General features: G+C 39.5%; 1 protein-coding gene across 1 annotated transcript in view; it reads left to right on the forward strand.

The window, feature by feature from the left end:
- LOC127435411 (CUGBP Elav-like family member 2) overlaps positions 1 to 15,927 on the forward strand; it is a 206,874-nt gene that overhangs the window by 41,347 nt on the left and 149,600 nt on the right. The window contains exon 2 of the mRNA XM_051688877.1: positions 9,039 to 9,074. Within this exon, the coding sequence (XP_051544837.1) occupies positions 9,039 to 9,074 (36 nt within the window). The remainder of the gene's footprint in view (positions 1 to 9,038; positions 9,075 to 15,927) is intronic.

Raw genomic sequence — 15,927 nt, forward strand, 5'->3', positions numbered from 1 at the left:
TCCCAGATGTGTATGAATGTCTTTCCACAGCAGAACACAAATGAAGATTTTTAGAAGAAGATAGAGCTCTGTCAGGTCCTTATAATGGAAGTACATGGGTGCCAGCACTTTGAAGGTCCAAAAGTCACATTTAGGCAGCATAAAAGTAATCCACACGACTCCACTCTGAAGCAAATCGATACATTTGTGTAAAAAATAAATCAATAATTAAAACGTTATTAACTTTTAAAAAGCGATTGACGTAAGAGCGTCAGCGAGTTCACGTGAGAATTCGGAAGCGGTGCTTATTTACAACAGAAGAATGAACATCACGCAAGAGTTCAGTCATTTCAAACATCATCAGAGCCCTGGATGGAAGCACCGATTTAAAGTAAAAAATGCTTTAATTATCAACTTGTTTCTTACATAAACCTATCAATTCACTTCAGAAGACATTCATTGATCAACTGGAGTCACATGGATTACTTTTATGCTGCATAAATGTGACTTTTGGACCGTCAAAGTGCTGGCACCCGTGTACTTACATTATAAGGACCTGACAGAGCTCTATCTTCTTCTAAAAATCTTTATTTGTGTTCTGCTGAAGAAAGAGAGTCATACACATCTGGGATGGCATCAGGGTAAGTGAATAATAAGAGACTTTTCATTTTTGGGTGAACTATTCCTTTAAAGTGCCTGTTGAATATGTGGCAGCAGCGCATGCTTTGGTAGCACCCATGCAATTACCAATAATATTACATATTATGTGCATTGAAATGCACATTTGACAGTACAGCACTGATTCTGAGGTTGGGATGCAGATGAAAATTATGTTATAAACAACAGTAACATCTGTGGAAAAAATGAACACCTACATTTTATAGGGCTAAATTTAAATATTCTGACAGTGTGACTAAGTTCTCCTTTACAGATTACCCCTACTGATTAAACTACAGTCATCTACTGGAGTTTCTGAAGGCAAACAAAACAACTTACATTTTCCTACAATCAGAGAGCATTACAAGATAACAGATTTTATACAAATGGAAAACTAATGACTTGGTCCATAATAATTATGAAAATGTACCATAGTTCTTCCAAAGTGTCCATATTTTTAACAATGATATTTGTAATAAGACCATGGTAACCATAGGTAAAACCATGCATGGCTCCTCACTACCATAATTAGCAGAGGCGGACTGGGAAGAGAAATCGGCCCGGGATTTTACATAGAAACTGGCCCAAAAGCTGTTGGGGGGGCGGGGTGGGGGTTTTCGCTGTCCATTTCTGCATATCAGTACCCCCTTCGGCATATCGCAGCACCATTTTGTGGCCCGTTTTGCATAACGCGGCAGCCCATTTCAGCTTGTTGCGGCCCATTCGGCCCCGTTTCGTGGCTGGCCCACTGGGAAAAGTCCCGGTTCTCCCGATGGCCAGTACACCCCTGATAGTTAGTAACTATGGATTCTGTATAAAGAACCATGGCATTTCTGTAATTATAAACAAGTCTAACTACATTTAAAAACTTTTTCTTCCACAACTACCATAGTTAATACAGTTAGTGTTATAACAGTAAATCCACAGTAAATGATGGTAAGTGTTGTGATGTGAGAATTGAAAAGCCTTCTAATGTATACTGGCGGCCAAAAGTTTGGAATAATGTACAGATTTTGTTGTTTCGGAAGGAAATTGGTAATTTAATTCATCAAAGTGACATTCAAATGATCACAAAGTATAGTCAGGACATTACTGATGTAAAAAACAGCACCATCACTATTTGAAAAAAGTAATTTTTGAACAAATCTAGACAGGCCCCATTTCCAGCAGCCATCACTCCAACACCTTATCCTTGAGTAATCATGCTAAATTTGGTTTGTTAAATGAAGCTTAACATTGTCTTTGTGTTTGTTTTTGAGTTGCCACAGTATGCAATAGACTGGCATGTCTTAAGGTCAATATTTGGTCAAAAATAGCAAAAAAGAAACAGCTTTCTCTAGAAACTCATCAGTCAATCATTGTTTTGAGGAATGAAGGCTATACAATGCTTGGAATTGCCAAAAAACTGAAGATTTCATACAAAGGTGTACATTAAAATCTTCAAAGACAAAGGACAACTGGCTCTAACAAGGACAGAAAGAGATGTGGAAGGCCAGATGTACAACTAAACTCTAGTCTCTAGTTTGAGAAATAGACACCTCACATGTCCTCAGCTGACAGCTTCATTGAATTCTACCCGCTCAACACCAGTTTCATGTACAACAGTAAAGAGAAGACTCAGGGGTGCAGGCCTTATGGGAAGAATTGCAAAGAAAAAGCCACTTTTGAAACAGAAAAAGAAAAAGTAAAGGTTAGAGTGGGCAAAGAAACAGACATTGGACAACATATTATTGGAAAAGAGTGTTATGGATCTGAACCCCACTGAGATTTTGTGGGATCAGCTAGACTGTAAGTTGCGTATGAAGTGCCCGACAAGACAGCCACATCTATGGCAAGTGCTACAGGAAGAGTGGGGGGAAATGTCACCTTAGTATCTGGACAAACTGACAGCTAGAATGCCAAGGATCTGCAAAGCTGTCACATTATTAATGTCCTGACTATATATTGTGATCAGTTGAATGCCACTTTGGTGAATAAAAGTACCAATTTCTTTCCATAAGAGTAAAATCTGTACATTATTCCAAACTTTTGGCCTACAGTGTCTGTTTTCTTTATCAGTGTAGTTTAGAAAATGGGGTCTGTTTGTTTTAAACTAGTTTCATCACCAAGACATTTGGAGATTTGCAACAGACAATTCTGTGCTGCATTCAAACGGGTTTCGCAATCCCCACCGCGCATCTCACTGGTTCACAGGCGCATTTAAAATAATCAGTGCAGTTGACACCAGTCCGCGAATTACCGCACCTGCTCTGCGCTCACTCTGCTCTACCCATTGAGTCGTGTTGATAAATGGTCCAGGCAGCGATGTTTCATTCCGCTTTTGAAGCAAGCAAAATGCGCTCTAAAACATGTGGTTAAGGTGACAGGGGGAGGTTCATTAATATTCACGATGAAGCAGTAACTGATTGGTCAGTGAAACGTTGTGATCCCCTGCATCTGAGTTTGACACTTGTGTTATGTGGTGACATCACTGTGATTATGTGCATGTATTTGTGTGCGTGTGGTGGGGTCTCTTTTGCAGTGTAGAAAGCTCACAGCTGACTAGGGTTGGCAAGCATTATGTTGCGTCAATAATATTAAATGAACCTTGTGAAATTTAAAAGCAGAGTTCATAATTCAGTAGCGGTGCTGTGTCGCTGCTAAATGCATATAGGGGAAACACTGCTCTGAATCACACTTGTCACTGATTATGAGAATGCAAATACTTTCTGATTTTAATGCATGGAACCGAAACCAGGTCTCCCATGCTGCTGACACAAAGCGCATCCAGTAGCACCACACTGGAAGATAAACATGCTGGAGCTGATGCAAAAATGTCTTATAAGAGATGGCGCTTGTCAGTGAGTTGGCATAATGTGGCCGATCCTAAGGTACCGGAGCTCTCAGAAACAACATTCCGACTTCTCATGTGAGCATGTTGCGTGAACGGCCACTTATTTGACAAGCCATTTTGTCAGTTGCATGGTTTCTTTTTCAAAGCGTCATGCTGGGTCGCCTTGCCCTCAGTGCAATCTGATTGGTCCACTGTTAAAAGTTGTTCTGATTGGCTGAGACTGTGTCCCATCTCGCAGCATTTACACATTCAGTGTGGACAGATGAATTGTGGCTAGAAACCTGTTATGTTGTGTCAGGTTAGAACCCTGTGTGTTTGACGTGCATATTAAGGACAATTTTGATAAAAAAAAAAAAAAAAAGTAAAATAATAAGAATAAGAATAATAAAAGTACTATTTTAGGAAAAAAACAAGTTTACTCACTGCCATCATCTCCAGTCTAGTCTGAAGTACATAAAAACACTCCACCTGTCTCAACTAACACATTATCACTCAAAAAATGACAAATTTCTCAAGCAAGCAATATGTGTGCTGAAAAACACACTCTGTTGCAGAATGGCTTTGATAAGAGGGAGGATGTGTACGTGTGTGTTTTTGTGTGAGAGACTGATAAATAGAGAAGTAACGCACAGAAAGAGTAAAAGAGACACAGGCACACAGATGGTGGGCTGTTGGAGAGAAACAGATAATGATTACAGATGAGAGGAGATGGAAACGGCACAGTTAGAAAGAACGAATGATAGATAGAGAGAGAAGAGGGGTTGATGTTTAATTTTCATCAACCACCCTCCATTTTTTAATGAGGTAATTTTCTGTCGGAATCCAGTGGCTTATTAAGGGAGCCAAAGTGTTTTCAGACACCGTATCTCACAATTTAGAGACCAAATTGTAAGGTTTATTATTTATTTTATTGGTTAAGTTGACATTCTGTTTGAGCCTCTTCATTCCTTTTGCATGTAATGCAACATATTTGGTGCTAGCACATCAGGTTACAAGTTTTTTTGCAAGAGGTCAAAGTTCAACCGCATGCCGTAAATCTCTCAATAGAGTGTGTATGTGCAGTATTAAATTGTCAGCTTTTTCAGAGCCATGGTGCAGCAGCTAATGCATGTGCTACCAACACGCCTTGCTGCTCCAATGGGAGATTCATGTCGATTCCTTCCTGCAATGTTCAACCAATCCCATTCCTTCTCTTTCCTCAAAACATCCTGTCGACTTTCAATCAAAATTTCAAAAATTCATGCAAGATGGCAATCGTAAGATATCATACGACTCAGCTCATTCAAAAAGGTATGACTTTTGCACCAACCAATCAACAAACAGTATTTCAGATCGATAAAATACAGGCCTACATTTTTAGCTAGTCTACTATCCAACAATTTATTTTAATAAAGGAAATGTCTGTGAAAAATTTAATTACTCAAGCCATATTTATTTATGGAAAGCTTTATTCTGAAAAGCTTCCCTCGTCTAAAACTCAGATGCTTTCTTTCTTCCATGGTACACAAAAGTTATTTTCCTATTAAAATCATGGTTAGGTTAAGGGTTTGGGTAAGGGGCTAGACTTTAGGGTTAGGTTTGGGTTTGGGTTTGGGTTTGGGTTAGGGGATAAAATGGGGGAAATTGTACTAAAATTATTTGTTGGTTCATTTATTTTTCTCTATGGGAGTAAAAGTTGTATGTTTTTGTACGAGCAAACTCAAGTACAAATGTTTATGATTTCACCAACTCGTATGTTTATTACGACTTGTCATGAGACAGGCTTGACCAAATTGTTTCATGTGTACTTGTAATAATGTGTACTTGTCTGCCCAAAAGGAGCAAGTACACATTATTCTACCGATATAACAAGAAAAACACAGAAAAACAATTCTGCTTGTGGACATATCAAAAGTAGCTTTCAAAATAATTTATTTCACAAATCTCATGATGGCAAATCCAAAGATTAGTTCTTAATTGAAAGCAATCATTGTATCAACACAGTACTTTCCAAGCAGGAAATTTGTTTCCATGTGGACTGTTAAAACCTGAAGTTTCACAGCACCAGCCAATCAGATTGGAACTGGCGATTTCAGCCAGTGCCATTTTTTGTTTGCAATATGCATCTCACAGTCAGTGAACGGACAGAAGGAGGTCTGTTGGCACGCCACCTGTAAATGAGACTAAATACAAGTTTAAATGTTTTGAGAGGGACAGGAGCTTTCAAATAGATCATCAGTGGTCTCCTTAACCCCAACTTACAAGTTCTTACCCTCATTTACATGTACACATGTGTTTAAGGGAAAGAAAGAGAGAACAAAAGATGTTTGTAAGCGCAAACACATCTGGGTTAAGGCCTTGCATAATTCATACCAGTCAGGCTCAATGTGAAGGTCTATTCTGGCAAAACCGCAGACAAATGTCTCGCTGTGTGGCTCTTTGAAATGGAAAGTAACCTCTAGCCCACCTTTGGTCTGATCACTGGTGTGGGCATATGCTATCCGTTTGCATCCCTCTCATTTGGACAGAAATAAAGGATTAATTCAACAATAATAAGTGCGCAACTGGCGTCCTGTTATTCGGCAATGCTGACGAATGTTGCTGATGTTATCAAACAGCGGCCGTTTCACCGGAAGCATTCAGAACCATGACCACACACCTCCTCCGCTTCGTCAACAGTGGACCAATTTATTAACATGCAGGAAGAAGCACAGTCTTTTTCTATCACACACGCACGCACGCACGTACAGTACATGGACAACAGGGGCTGAGCAGTAGGGGAACAGAGGGATACAAAGAAAGAAAATGCAAAGAAAAACAATTTGTAGTGGGCGGTTCGGTGCTAACAAGAGAGGGGAGTTCATTTTGATTATATGAGCTTGGGTGCCATGTTGAATGAGGACCAAAGTTAGGCGCTGCGAATTGGCCAAATTGTTCTGCACTTAAAATACAGCATTCTGCATTTTACGGCAGTTTTTGAAAAGTGAATCCTCTTTTTTTATTTCAGTTGATTTGTTACCAGAAACAGTGAAGGCCGCATATTGCTGCATACATGCACACTTGCACATACTGTATTGTACATGAATACATGGAAATATTATACATATATATATATATATATATATATATATATATATATATATATATATAAACTCAGCAAAAAAACAAACGTCCTCTCACTTTCGACTGCTTTTATTTTCAGCAGACTTAACATGTGTAAATATTTGTATGAACATAAAAAGATTCAACAACTAAGACATAAACTGAACAAGTTTCACAGACATGTGACTAACAGAGGTGGACTAATGTGTCCCTGAACAAAGGGGGGGTCAAAATCAAAAGTAACATTCAATATCTGGTGTGACTACCAGCTGCATTAAGTAATGCAGTGCATCTCCTCCTCATGGACTGCACCAGATTTGCCAGTTCTTGCTGTGAGATGTTACCCCACTCGTCCACCAAGGCACTTGCAAGTTCCTGGACATTTCTGGGGGGAATGGCCCTAGCCCTCACCCTCCGATCCAACAGGTCCCAGACATGCTCAATGGCATTGAGATCCGGGCTCTTCGCTGGCCATGGCAGAACACTGACATTCAATATTATTTCAAACGTACAGAATGAGCAGTATGGCTGGTGGCATTGTCATGCTGGAGGGTCATGTCAGGATGAGCCTGCAGGAAGGGTACCACATGAGGGAGGAGGATTTCTTCCCTGTAACGCACAGCATTGAGATTGCCTTCAAGGACAACAAGCTCAGTCCGATGATGCTGTGACACACCGCCCCAGACCATGACAGACCCTCTACCTCCAAATAGATCCCGCTCCATAGTACAGGCCTCAGTGTAACCCTCATTCCTTTGACGATAAACGTGAGTCCGACCATCACCCCTGGTGAGACAAAACCATGACTCATCAGTGAAGAGCACTTTTTGCCAGTCCTGTCTGGTCCAGCAAAGGTGGGTTTGTGCGCATAGGCGACATTGTTGCCGGTGATGTCTGGTAAGGACCTGCCTTACAACAGGCCTATAAGCCCTCAGTCCAGTCTCTCTCAGCCTATTGCGGACAGTCTGAGCACTGATGGAGGGATTGTGCATTCCTGGTGTAACTCGGGCAGTTGTTTTTGCCATCCTGTACCTGTCCCACAGGTGTGATATTCGGATGTACCGATCCTGTGCAGGTGTTGTTACACGTGGTCTGTCACTGCGAGGACGATCAGCTGTCCTTCCTGTCTCCCTGTAGCGCTGTCTTAGGTGTATCACAGTACGGACATTGCAGTTTATTACCCTGGCCACATCTGTAGTCCTCATGCCTCCATGCAACATGCCTAAGGCATGTTCATGCAGATGAGCAGAGACCCTGGGCATCTTTCTTTTGGTGTATTTCAGAGTCAGTAGAAAGGTCTCTTTAGTGTCCTAAGTTTTTCTAACTGTGACCTTAATTGCCTACCGTCTCTAGGCTGTTAGTGTCTTAATGACCGTTCCACAGGTGCATGTTCATTAATTGTTTATGGTTCATTGAACAAGCATGGAGAACATTATTTAAACCTTTTACAATAAAGATCTGTAAAGTTATTTGTATTTTTACAAAATTATTTTAAAATACAGTGTCCTGAAAAAGGGATGTTTATTTTTTTGCTGAGTCAGTGGTGAATGACTATGCTTTTAGTAAAATATGTCAAGAGAAAGCTACAAGAGGTGATTTGAATGTACCATTCCTCCTTTACTGTCTCTTTCTTTCTTTCCATTCTTTCTGTCTTCACTTCTCTTGGGTTCAGTAGCTCGCGAAGCTCCATATGTCTGTTTGCTCCTCCTGAGAGACAGAGCAATAAAGGGATAGTTCACTCAAACATGAAAATTCTGTCTTAATTCACTCACCCTCGTGTCATTCCAGATCCATATGACTGTCTCTCTTTCATGGAACACTAAAGGAGAAGTTTAGCATAATGTTGAGTTACTAGGAATGTGGATGCACACTGGCGCTGTCAATCTTCAAAAAGGACAACAACAACAAAAAGCACAATTAAAGCATTATAAAATTATGACAGGGCAAGTAAATGATGACAGAGGTTTCATTTTTGTTGAACTGTCCCAATAAAACAGACACCATCTGCCTCCTGCATTGACTCCTCATGTTTTCCCAAAAGCTGAATGCTCTGTAATGACAGGAAGAAGAGAGAGAGCGTGTGGATGATTGGATGGGTGAGAGACAGACATTTGGTGATGGGGGAGGGGGTGTGTGTAATGTAAACAGCAGTGGAGTGAATGTTATCTTGCAGGCGTTGAATGCACCTGCAGCTAATGCCATGCATGAGTGATCCCCACAGAAATAAACACACACACGCTTGAGTACTATCAGATACACAGACAACTCATTACAGCCATACTATCACAAACCTAGCAAATACACACAAACACACACCTTTCCATATTTCACCAAAATGAATGGCCAGATCATTATTGACATATCAGTACTTCTGAAATTTGATATCGATAAATGATCGCAAGGATGGATCCTTACATAATAATATTGATACTAAATGTTTTTAGCTTTTCCTGAATTCATTTATTTTCTTTTTCTCTGTTTCTTGCAGGCAGGACGCAAGTGATCTATCTGGAACTATACAAAGGTAGGACCGTCCGTCTATCTCACTCGCTCATTAAATTCTTTTTTTCTCAATTCTCAATAGTTTATTGACTGATCTCACAGTGAAATCAGAAAGAGTAGGTTGACTTTTCTTTCTGGTCTGTGCTTACTGAAATTTGCAACACTTCCCCCAGTGGCCAAAGCGATAAGTATTGTAGGGCGTATTTGCATGTGTGAGCTCCATTGTCTGGGTAAAATGTCCACAGAGTGGCGCCAAAAGCGAGATGTGCTTAGCTGTACAGAATGTAATACAGTGAAGAGGAATGCATATTTTATAAACTGTACCCTCCAACCCCAAACCTAAACCTAACCATCAGTGGAGTAAAAATGAATTGTTATAGGGAAAATGTTATCCTCGGAATTGTGCTTGTCACTGATTATGCAAAAGCGATTATCTCCTGGTTTCAATGCAGAATCTGAAACCGGGTCTCCTAAGCTGGTGAAACAACATGCTACCGGCCGCGCCAAAAGGTAACATAAAGAAACTGGAGCCTTTGCAATAAGGTCTGATAGATGTCATTTGTCGTAGAGACTGTATAATGTGGCCAATCCTAGGGTACTGCAACTCTGATAAACAACATGCTGACTTCCCATGTGATCATGTTGATATTGGCAAATGTTTCTCTTTATCACATAAACAAAGCAAAAATGTCATTTTGTCCTCCCGTTTTTTTTTTTTTTTAGTTTTTTTTTTTTTTACTGAGGCCTTGGGTTGATCATTGTATTGTGGAACCGGCAAACACAACACTCATACATAACATCTCTGACCTGGTGCATGTACTTGGTCTCAGTAGTGTTTAATAATAACCGTACTCTATAAACAAAACATAAACATCTAGTGACCTGCCTACCTAGACAGAATTTTAATGCATCATCAGAATCAGAATGAGCTTTATTGCCAAGAATGTTTACACATACAAGGAATTTTTTTCTTGGCGACAGAAGCTTCCAGTGCACAAACAATACAAGACAGAGATAATAAAAACATAGTATAAAAAGAAAAATCAAATAGAAAATATTAGTATATATAGAAATACACAATAGACAATATATATATATATATATATATATATATATATATATATATATATATATATATATATATATAAAATATATATATATTTTTTTTCACATTTTAGAATAATAGTAAAGTCATCAAAACTATGGAATAACTTAAATGGAACTATGGGAATTATGTTGTGACTAAACAAAATCCAAAATAAATCAAAACTGTGTTATATTTTAGCATCTTCAAAATAATCACCCTTTGCCTAGAATTTGCAGACATGTACTCTGACATTTTCTCAACCAACTTCTTGAGGTATCACCCTGGGATGCTTTTTAAACAGTATTGAAGGAGTTCCCATCTATGTTGGGCACTTATTGGCTGCTTTTCTTTATTATTTGGTACAAGTCATCAATTTAAAACTTTTTTTTTTCATTACATTTTGATTTTATAATGAAATAAATTAATATGGTGGCACAATTATATTTTTGTCTATAAAACTAATTTCAAACATTTAAGCATACGCCTTCAGATCAAAAGATTTTTAAGATCATGAGAAACATTTCAGTCAAATGTTTCAAAACTTTTGACCAGTAGTGTATATATATATATATATATATATAAACTCAGCAAAAAAAGAAACGTCCTCTCACTTTCAACTGCTTTTATTTTCAGCAAACTTAACATATGTAAATATTTGTATGAACATAAAAAAATGTAACAACTAAGACATAAACTGAACAATTTTCACAGACATGTGACTAACAGAAATGAAATAATGTGTCCCTGAACAAAGTCAGTATCTGGTGTGGCCACCAGCTGCATTAAGTACTGCAGTGCATCTCCTCCTCATGGACTGCACCAGATTTGCCAGTTCTTGCTGTGAGATGTTACCCCACTCTTCCACCAAGGCACTTGCAAGTTCCCAGACATTTCTGGGGGGAATGGCCCTAGCCCTCACCCTCCGATCCAACAGGTCCCAGACATGCTCAATGGGATTGAGATCCGGGCTCTTCGCTGGCCATGGCAGAACACTGACATTCCTGTCTTGCAGGAAATCACACACATAATGAGCAGTATGGCAGGTGGCATTGTCATGCTGGAGGGTCATGTCAGGATGAGCCTGCAGGAAGGGTAACACATGAGGGAGGAGGATTTCTTCCCTGTAATGCGCAGCATTGAGTTTGCCTGCAATGACAACAAGCTCAGTCCGATGATGCTGTGACACACCACCACAGACCATGACAGACCCTCCTCCTACAAATCGATCCTGCTCCAGAGTACAGGCCCCGGTGCAGTGCTCATTCCTTCGACGATAAATGCAAGTCCGACCATCACCCCTGGTGAGACAAAACCACGACTTGTCAGTGAAGAGCACTTTTTGCCAGTCCTGTCTGGTCCAGCAAAGGTGGGTTTGTGCCCATAAGCAATTTTGTTGCCAGTGATGTCTGGTAAGGATCTGCCTTACAACAGGCCTATAAGCCCTCAGTCCAGCCTCTCTCAGCCTATTGTGGACAATCTGAGCACTCATGGAGGGATTGTGCATTCCTGGTGTAACTCGGGCAGTTGTTGTTGCCATCCTACACCTGTCCTGCAGGTGTGATATTCAGATGTACCGATCCTGTGCAGGTGTTGTTACACGTTGTCTGCCACTGAAAGGACAATCTTTCTTAGGCGTCTCACAGTACGGATATTTCAATTTATTGCCCTGGTCACATTTGCAGTCCTCATGCCTCCATGCAGCATGCCTAAGGCACGTTCACACAGATAAGCAGGGACCCTGGGCATCTTTCTTTTGGTGTTTTTCAGAGTCAGTAGAAAGGTCTCTTTAGTGTCCTAAGTTTTTATAACTGTGACCTTAATTGCCTACCGTCTGTAAGCTGTTAGTGTCTTAATGACCGTTCCACAAGTGCATGTTCATTAATTGTTTATGGTTCATTTAACAAACATGGAAAACATTCTTTAAAACTTTTACAATAAAGATCTGTAAAGTTATTTGGATTTTTACAAAATTATCCTTAAAATACAGTGTCCTGAAAAAGGGACATTTCTTTTTTTCTGAGTTTATATATATACAGAATTGTGCAAAAGTTTTAGGCACTTAAGATGTTTCACAAAAACATTTGTCTTAAGATGGTTATTTATATCTTCAGATTTAGTGTGTCAATAGGAAAAACAAATGTTAGACTCCCAAACATTACTTTTGCAAATAGAAAAGATTAGAATAGAAGAACAGGGCACTCTGCAAGAGATAGCATTGCCCCTACAGAGCCCCCCACTGAACATCGAGTCAGTCTGGGATTACATGGAGAGACAGAAGCAATTGAGACAGCCTAAACAGATAGAAGAACTGTAGTGAATTCTCCAAGAAGCTTGGTACATCCTATCTGCCAACAACCAAGAAAAACTGTGTCCAGGTATACCTTGGAGAATTGGGGCTGTTTTAAATGCAAAGGTGGCCACACCAAATATTGATTTAGCATTTTTATGTTTACTGGACTTTGTATGATGTTAATTGATAAATGCAAACTATTTATGGCATTATTTTTGAAGACATCCTCACTATGCAACATTTTTCACAAGTGCCTAAAACTTTTGCACAGTACTATATATACAGTATGTACAAATACATATTTGTTATATACAGATAGTGCTAATAAATTAGGAAAACTCCTGTGGTGAGTAGAAAGGCTTACAGTTGATAAAGAGCGCTTCCAAATTAGGACAGCACATCTTCTTCAACACTGTTACATCTGTTCACCAACTTTCATTGATGTAAAAGCATGTTCCACCACCTCTCGTTTTCCCCGTTAACTCAGCAATGCAATCCGCTCTGAACAGCTGGAAGCCCGGCAGATGTAATGCGCTGTCCATAATGGCTTCACTTAGCCAGGTTCTGTGAAGCACAAGGCAGCAGAGTTTGAAAAGTCCTTGTTTGTACATGTGAAGAGATGTAGTTCGTCCCTTTTGTTTGGAATAGAGCAGAGATTCGCTAGATGAATTCTTGGCAGCGCTGTTAGAAATCCGCGCTGTCGGAGCTTGACCAGCATGCCGGCTTGCTTCTCATGCTTGCGTCTCATAGCGCGCTTTAACAACACAGCTGCACCTCCAACTAAAATGTCCAGCAAAACGTTTGAATAGTCAAAAACCAGTTCCGAAGTTTGTCCTTGGTAAAACTGATTGGGAAAAAATTACTAATCACAGGACAAACAAGCAAAAACAATAAAAGAATTGGAGAGCTCCATACGAGGCGGCTATCTTTTGCCAACTTGTATAGGTGCACTCTCTATATGTAGACTGTACCAAAAGGTAGACCTACCATTTAAGATTCTTTTTTTGGGGATAAATTCAAAAGCAGCATTGTGAAGAAGTAAAAGATTTTACTTCTTAGTGTACAGTTATAATCAATGGAATATGGCGAATCCAAGAAATGTTGATTATAAATATATTTCATTTAATACTGAAGTTAAATCTAATTAAAGATTCTACCCTATATTTGTGTGAGCTATGAATTTTTATGCTTATTAGAGTATTGCACAGTTAGCTTAGAAACATGTTAACACTGAGTTGAGTTTCACTGGAGCTTCGCTTGAACTAGGAGTTGCTGCCAATGAAAAATGTTCAAATTCTGTAAATTATGAGGTTTCATTTAGTTATGATGCTGCCTTAGAAGGTAGCTACCTATTTAGGGAGTAAACAGAAATGCAGCTAACTCGATTTTGGAACATGGCTAATGAAAGTCTCAAAGTATGTAGGCTAATATTCGCTGTGTCTCGTTTGGAAGGCTGTGTCCTCCGGAGGTCGCATTTGTCGGCCGCATACGTCAATGAGGCTGTCTCGTTTCATAAAAGCGAGTAGGACACTTCGAATGCAGCCTTCGAATGCGACCTTCTTTCACGGGAATTCGGAGGATGCATGAGATGTATCCTTCGTGGCACTCACAACCCACAATTCTTTGCTTCAACGGAAAAACGGAAAAAATGACAATTTGCCTGTAAATATGATGTTCAAATGCAAGTTATGTTTATTCCCAAGTTGAAGTACCTCAGTAGATGGTGCAGAGTATATAATATGTATAATTATATTAATTTATAATTAAAATAAAGTATTAAACTAAAAGTAAACCTGTAAAATCTATTTCCTTTTCTCTTTACATCATTATAACTCTCCTAAATTTTACCTCATACATTCCCATCCAAAGGGACTTTGTTCCCTTGTCACTCAAAGCGCTCGCGCTTGTTAAAGAGTGGCGTGCTGTCATAGCAACCATGTTACGTTCCGTTTCCATTTGTCCTATGAAGGCCGTCTCGTTTAAACAAGACTTGTTTAAAGGAGGACGCTCGGTATACTGCAGCTTTCAAAGGACGCGTCATGCCTAGCACACAGCCTACGAAACGAGACACAGCTATTATTTGCTTGATCTGTCTGTCAAGTCTGACATCAAACCTCATCCAGGTCAGACTGGTTTGGTTTGCTGGTTTAGAGGGGTTTTAGGCACTTGTCACATGGTCTGACAGGAAGAATAGCTGAAAACTAGTTACAACTAGCAACCAACTAAGGCCAGTGTAAGCTATTTTTGTTTTGTTTTTGTTTTTCAGCAAGGTTTCTCTGAAATTCTGATTATGAGAGGAGAGCAAGATGACAGGAAAAGAGACAGAGAGAGAAATAAAAGAGAAAAGAGGTGTTCTCAGTGAGTCAAGGGTGCAGAGTTGAGGTTGGTAAAGATCTGTGACTGAGGCCATTAAACCCAGCCCCACAGCTATGAGACGACACATCCAGAGAGAGCAAGAGCGGCAAGTAGTTTTTGATAAACTGCTGATCTTGAAATAGCTGCACCTATTTTTCATTGGGGATTCTGTTAAGCATAAATTGTCACGTCTCATCTGGAGTGGAGCTTTCTTCCTCAGGGGCCCCACACAAACTCAAAGCCACTGCCAGAGTTCGTAGCCCTCTCTGTCGTTATAGCGATGCATCGTGGATTACCTCCGGCAACGGGCTGATTGACGGACAGCTTGTGAGTTTTCAAGGGTGCTCGCAAGGACAAATTATGGCACCCTGTGAAGTAAGGGTGGAAGCCATATTTAATTTGACACCAGTGAAAACACGGCTTAGACAGATAGACATACAGTCTGCTCAATGGGCCTTGTTCACGAAACATGAGCAGAACAAATTTCTATGTAAAACTGTTCTTAAAACCATTCTTATCTAAATTGTAACATTTAATTCCATTATGATAAATTACTTACGCAAAGTGCATGGGAGACTCATAACTGTTTCCATAAGAGTTTGATGTTAGCATGTTGCTAAGCTAACAACATGCTACACTAATAATTGTAAAAAAATAAGTTAGAATGGATTTATGAACGATTTACACATAAATTCACACTAATTTCTCTGTAAAACTTTCGTAACACCATTCTTAAGTAAATTGTCGCATTTAGTTCAAATACGAAAGTACTGTTAATGCAAACCCTTACAAAAAATCTAAACTTGCTGCAAACTTGCCACAAATTTGTATCTAATTATTTTCACATGCAAATGAGCTTGTGATTCACCGCAGATGTTTGCCAGAAGTTTGCAGCTTTTCACCGGTAGTGGTGAACCTGCAGCAAACCTTTGGCAACAATGGACAATTTGTAGCAAGTTTGCCGCAAAGCTCATTTGCATGTGAAAATTATTAGACTCACAACTGGTAACAAAAGAGTTTGACATTAACATGTTGCTAAGCTAACAACGTGACACTATAATAAGTATGAAAATTGAATAGGAATGGATTTAGAACAATTTACAGAGAAATTTACACTGATTTACACTGTGGAAAACATTCAGC

This window comes from Myxocyprinus asiaticus, chromosome 45 (assembly GCF_019703515.2).
Source record: "Myxocyprinus asiaticus isolate MX2 ecotype Aquarium Trade chromosome 45, UBuf_Myxa_2, whole genome shotgun sequence".
NCBI classification, from domain to species: Eukaryota; Metazoa; Chordata; class Actinopteri; order Cypriniformes; family Catostomidae; genus Myxocyprinus; species Myxocyprinus asiaticus.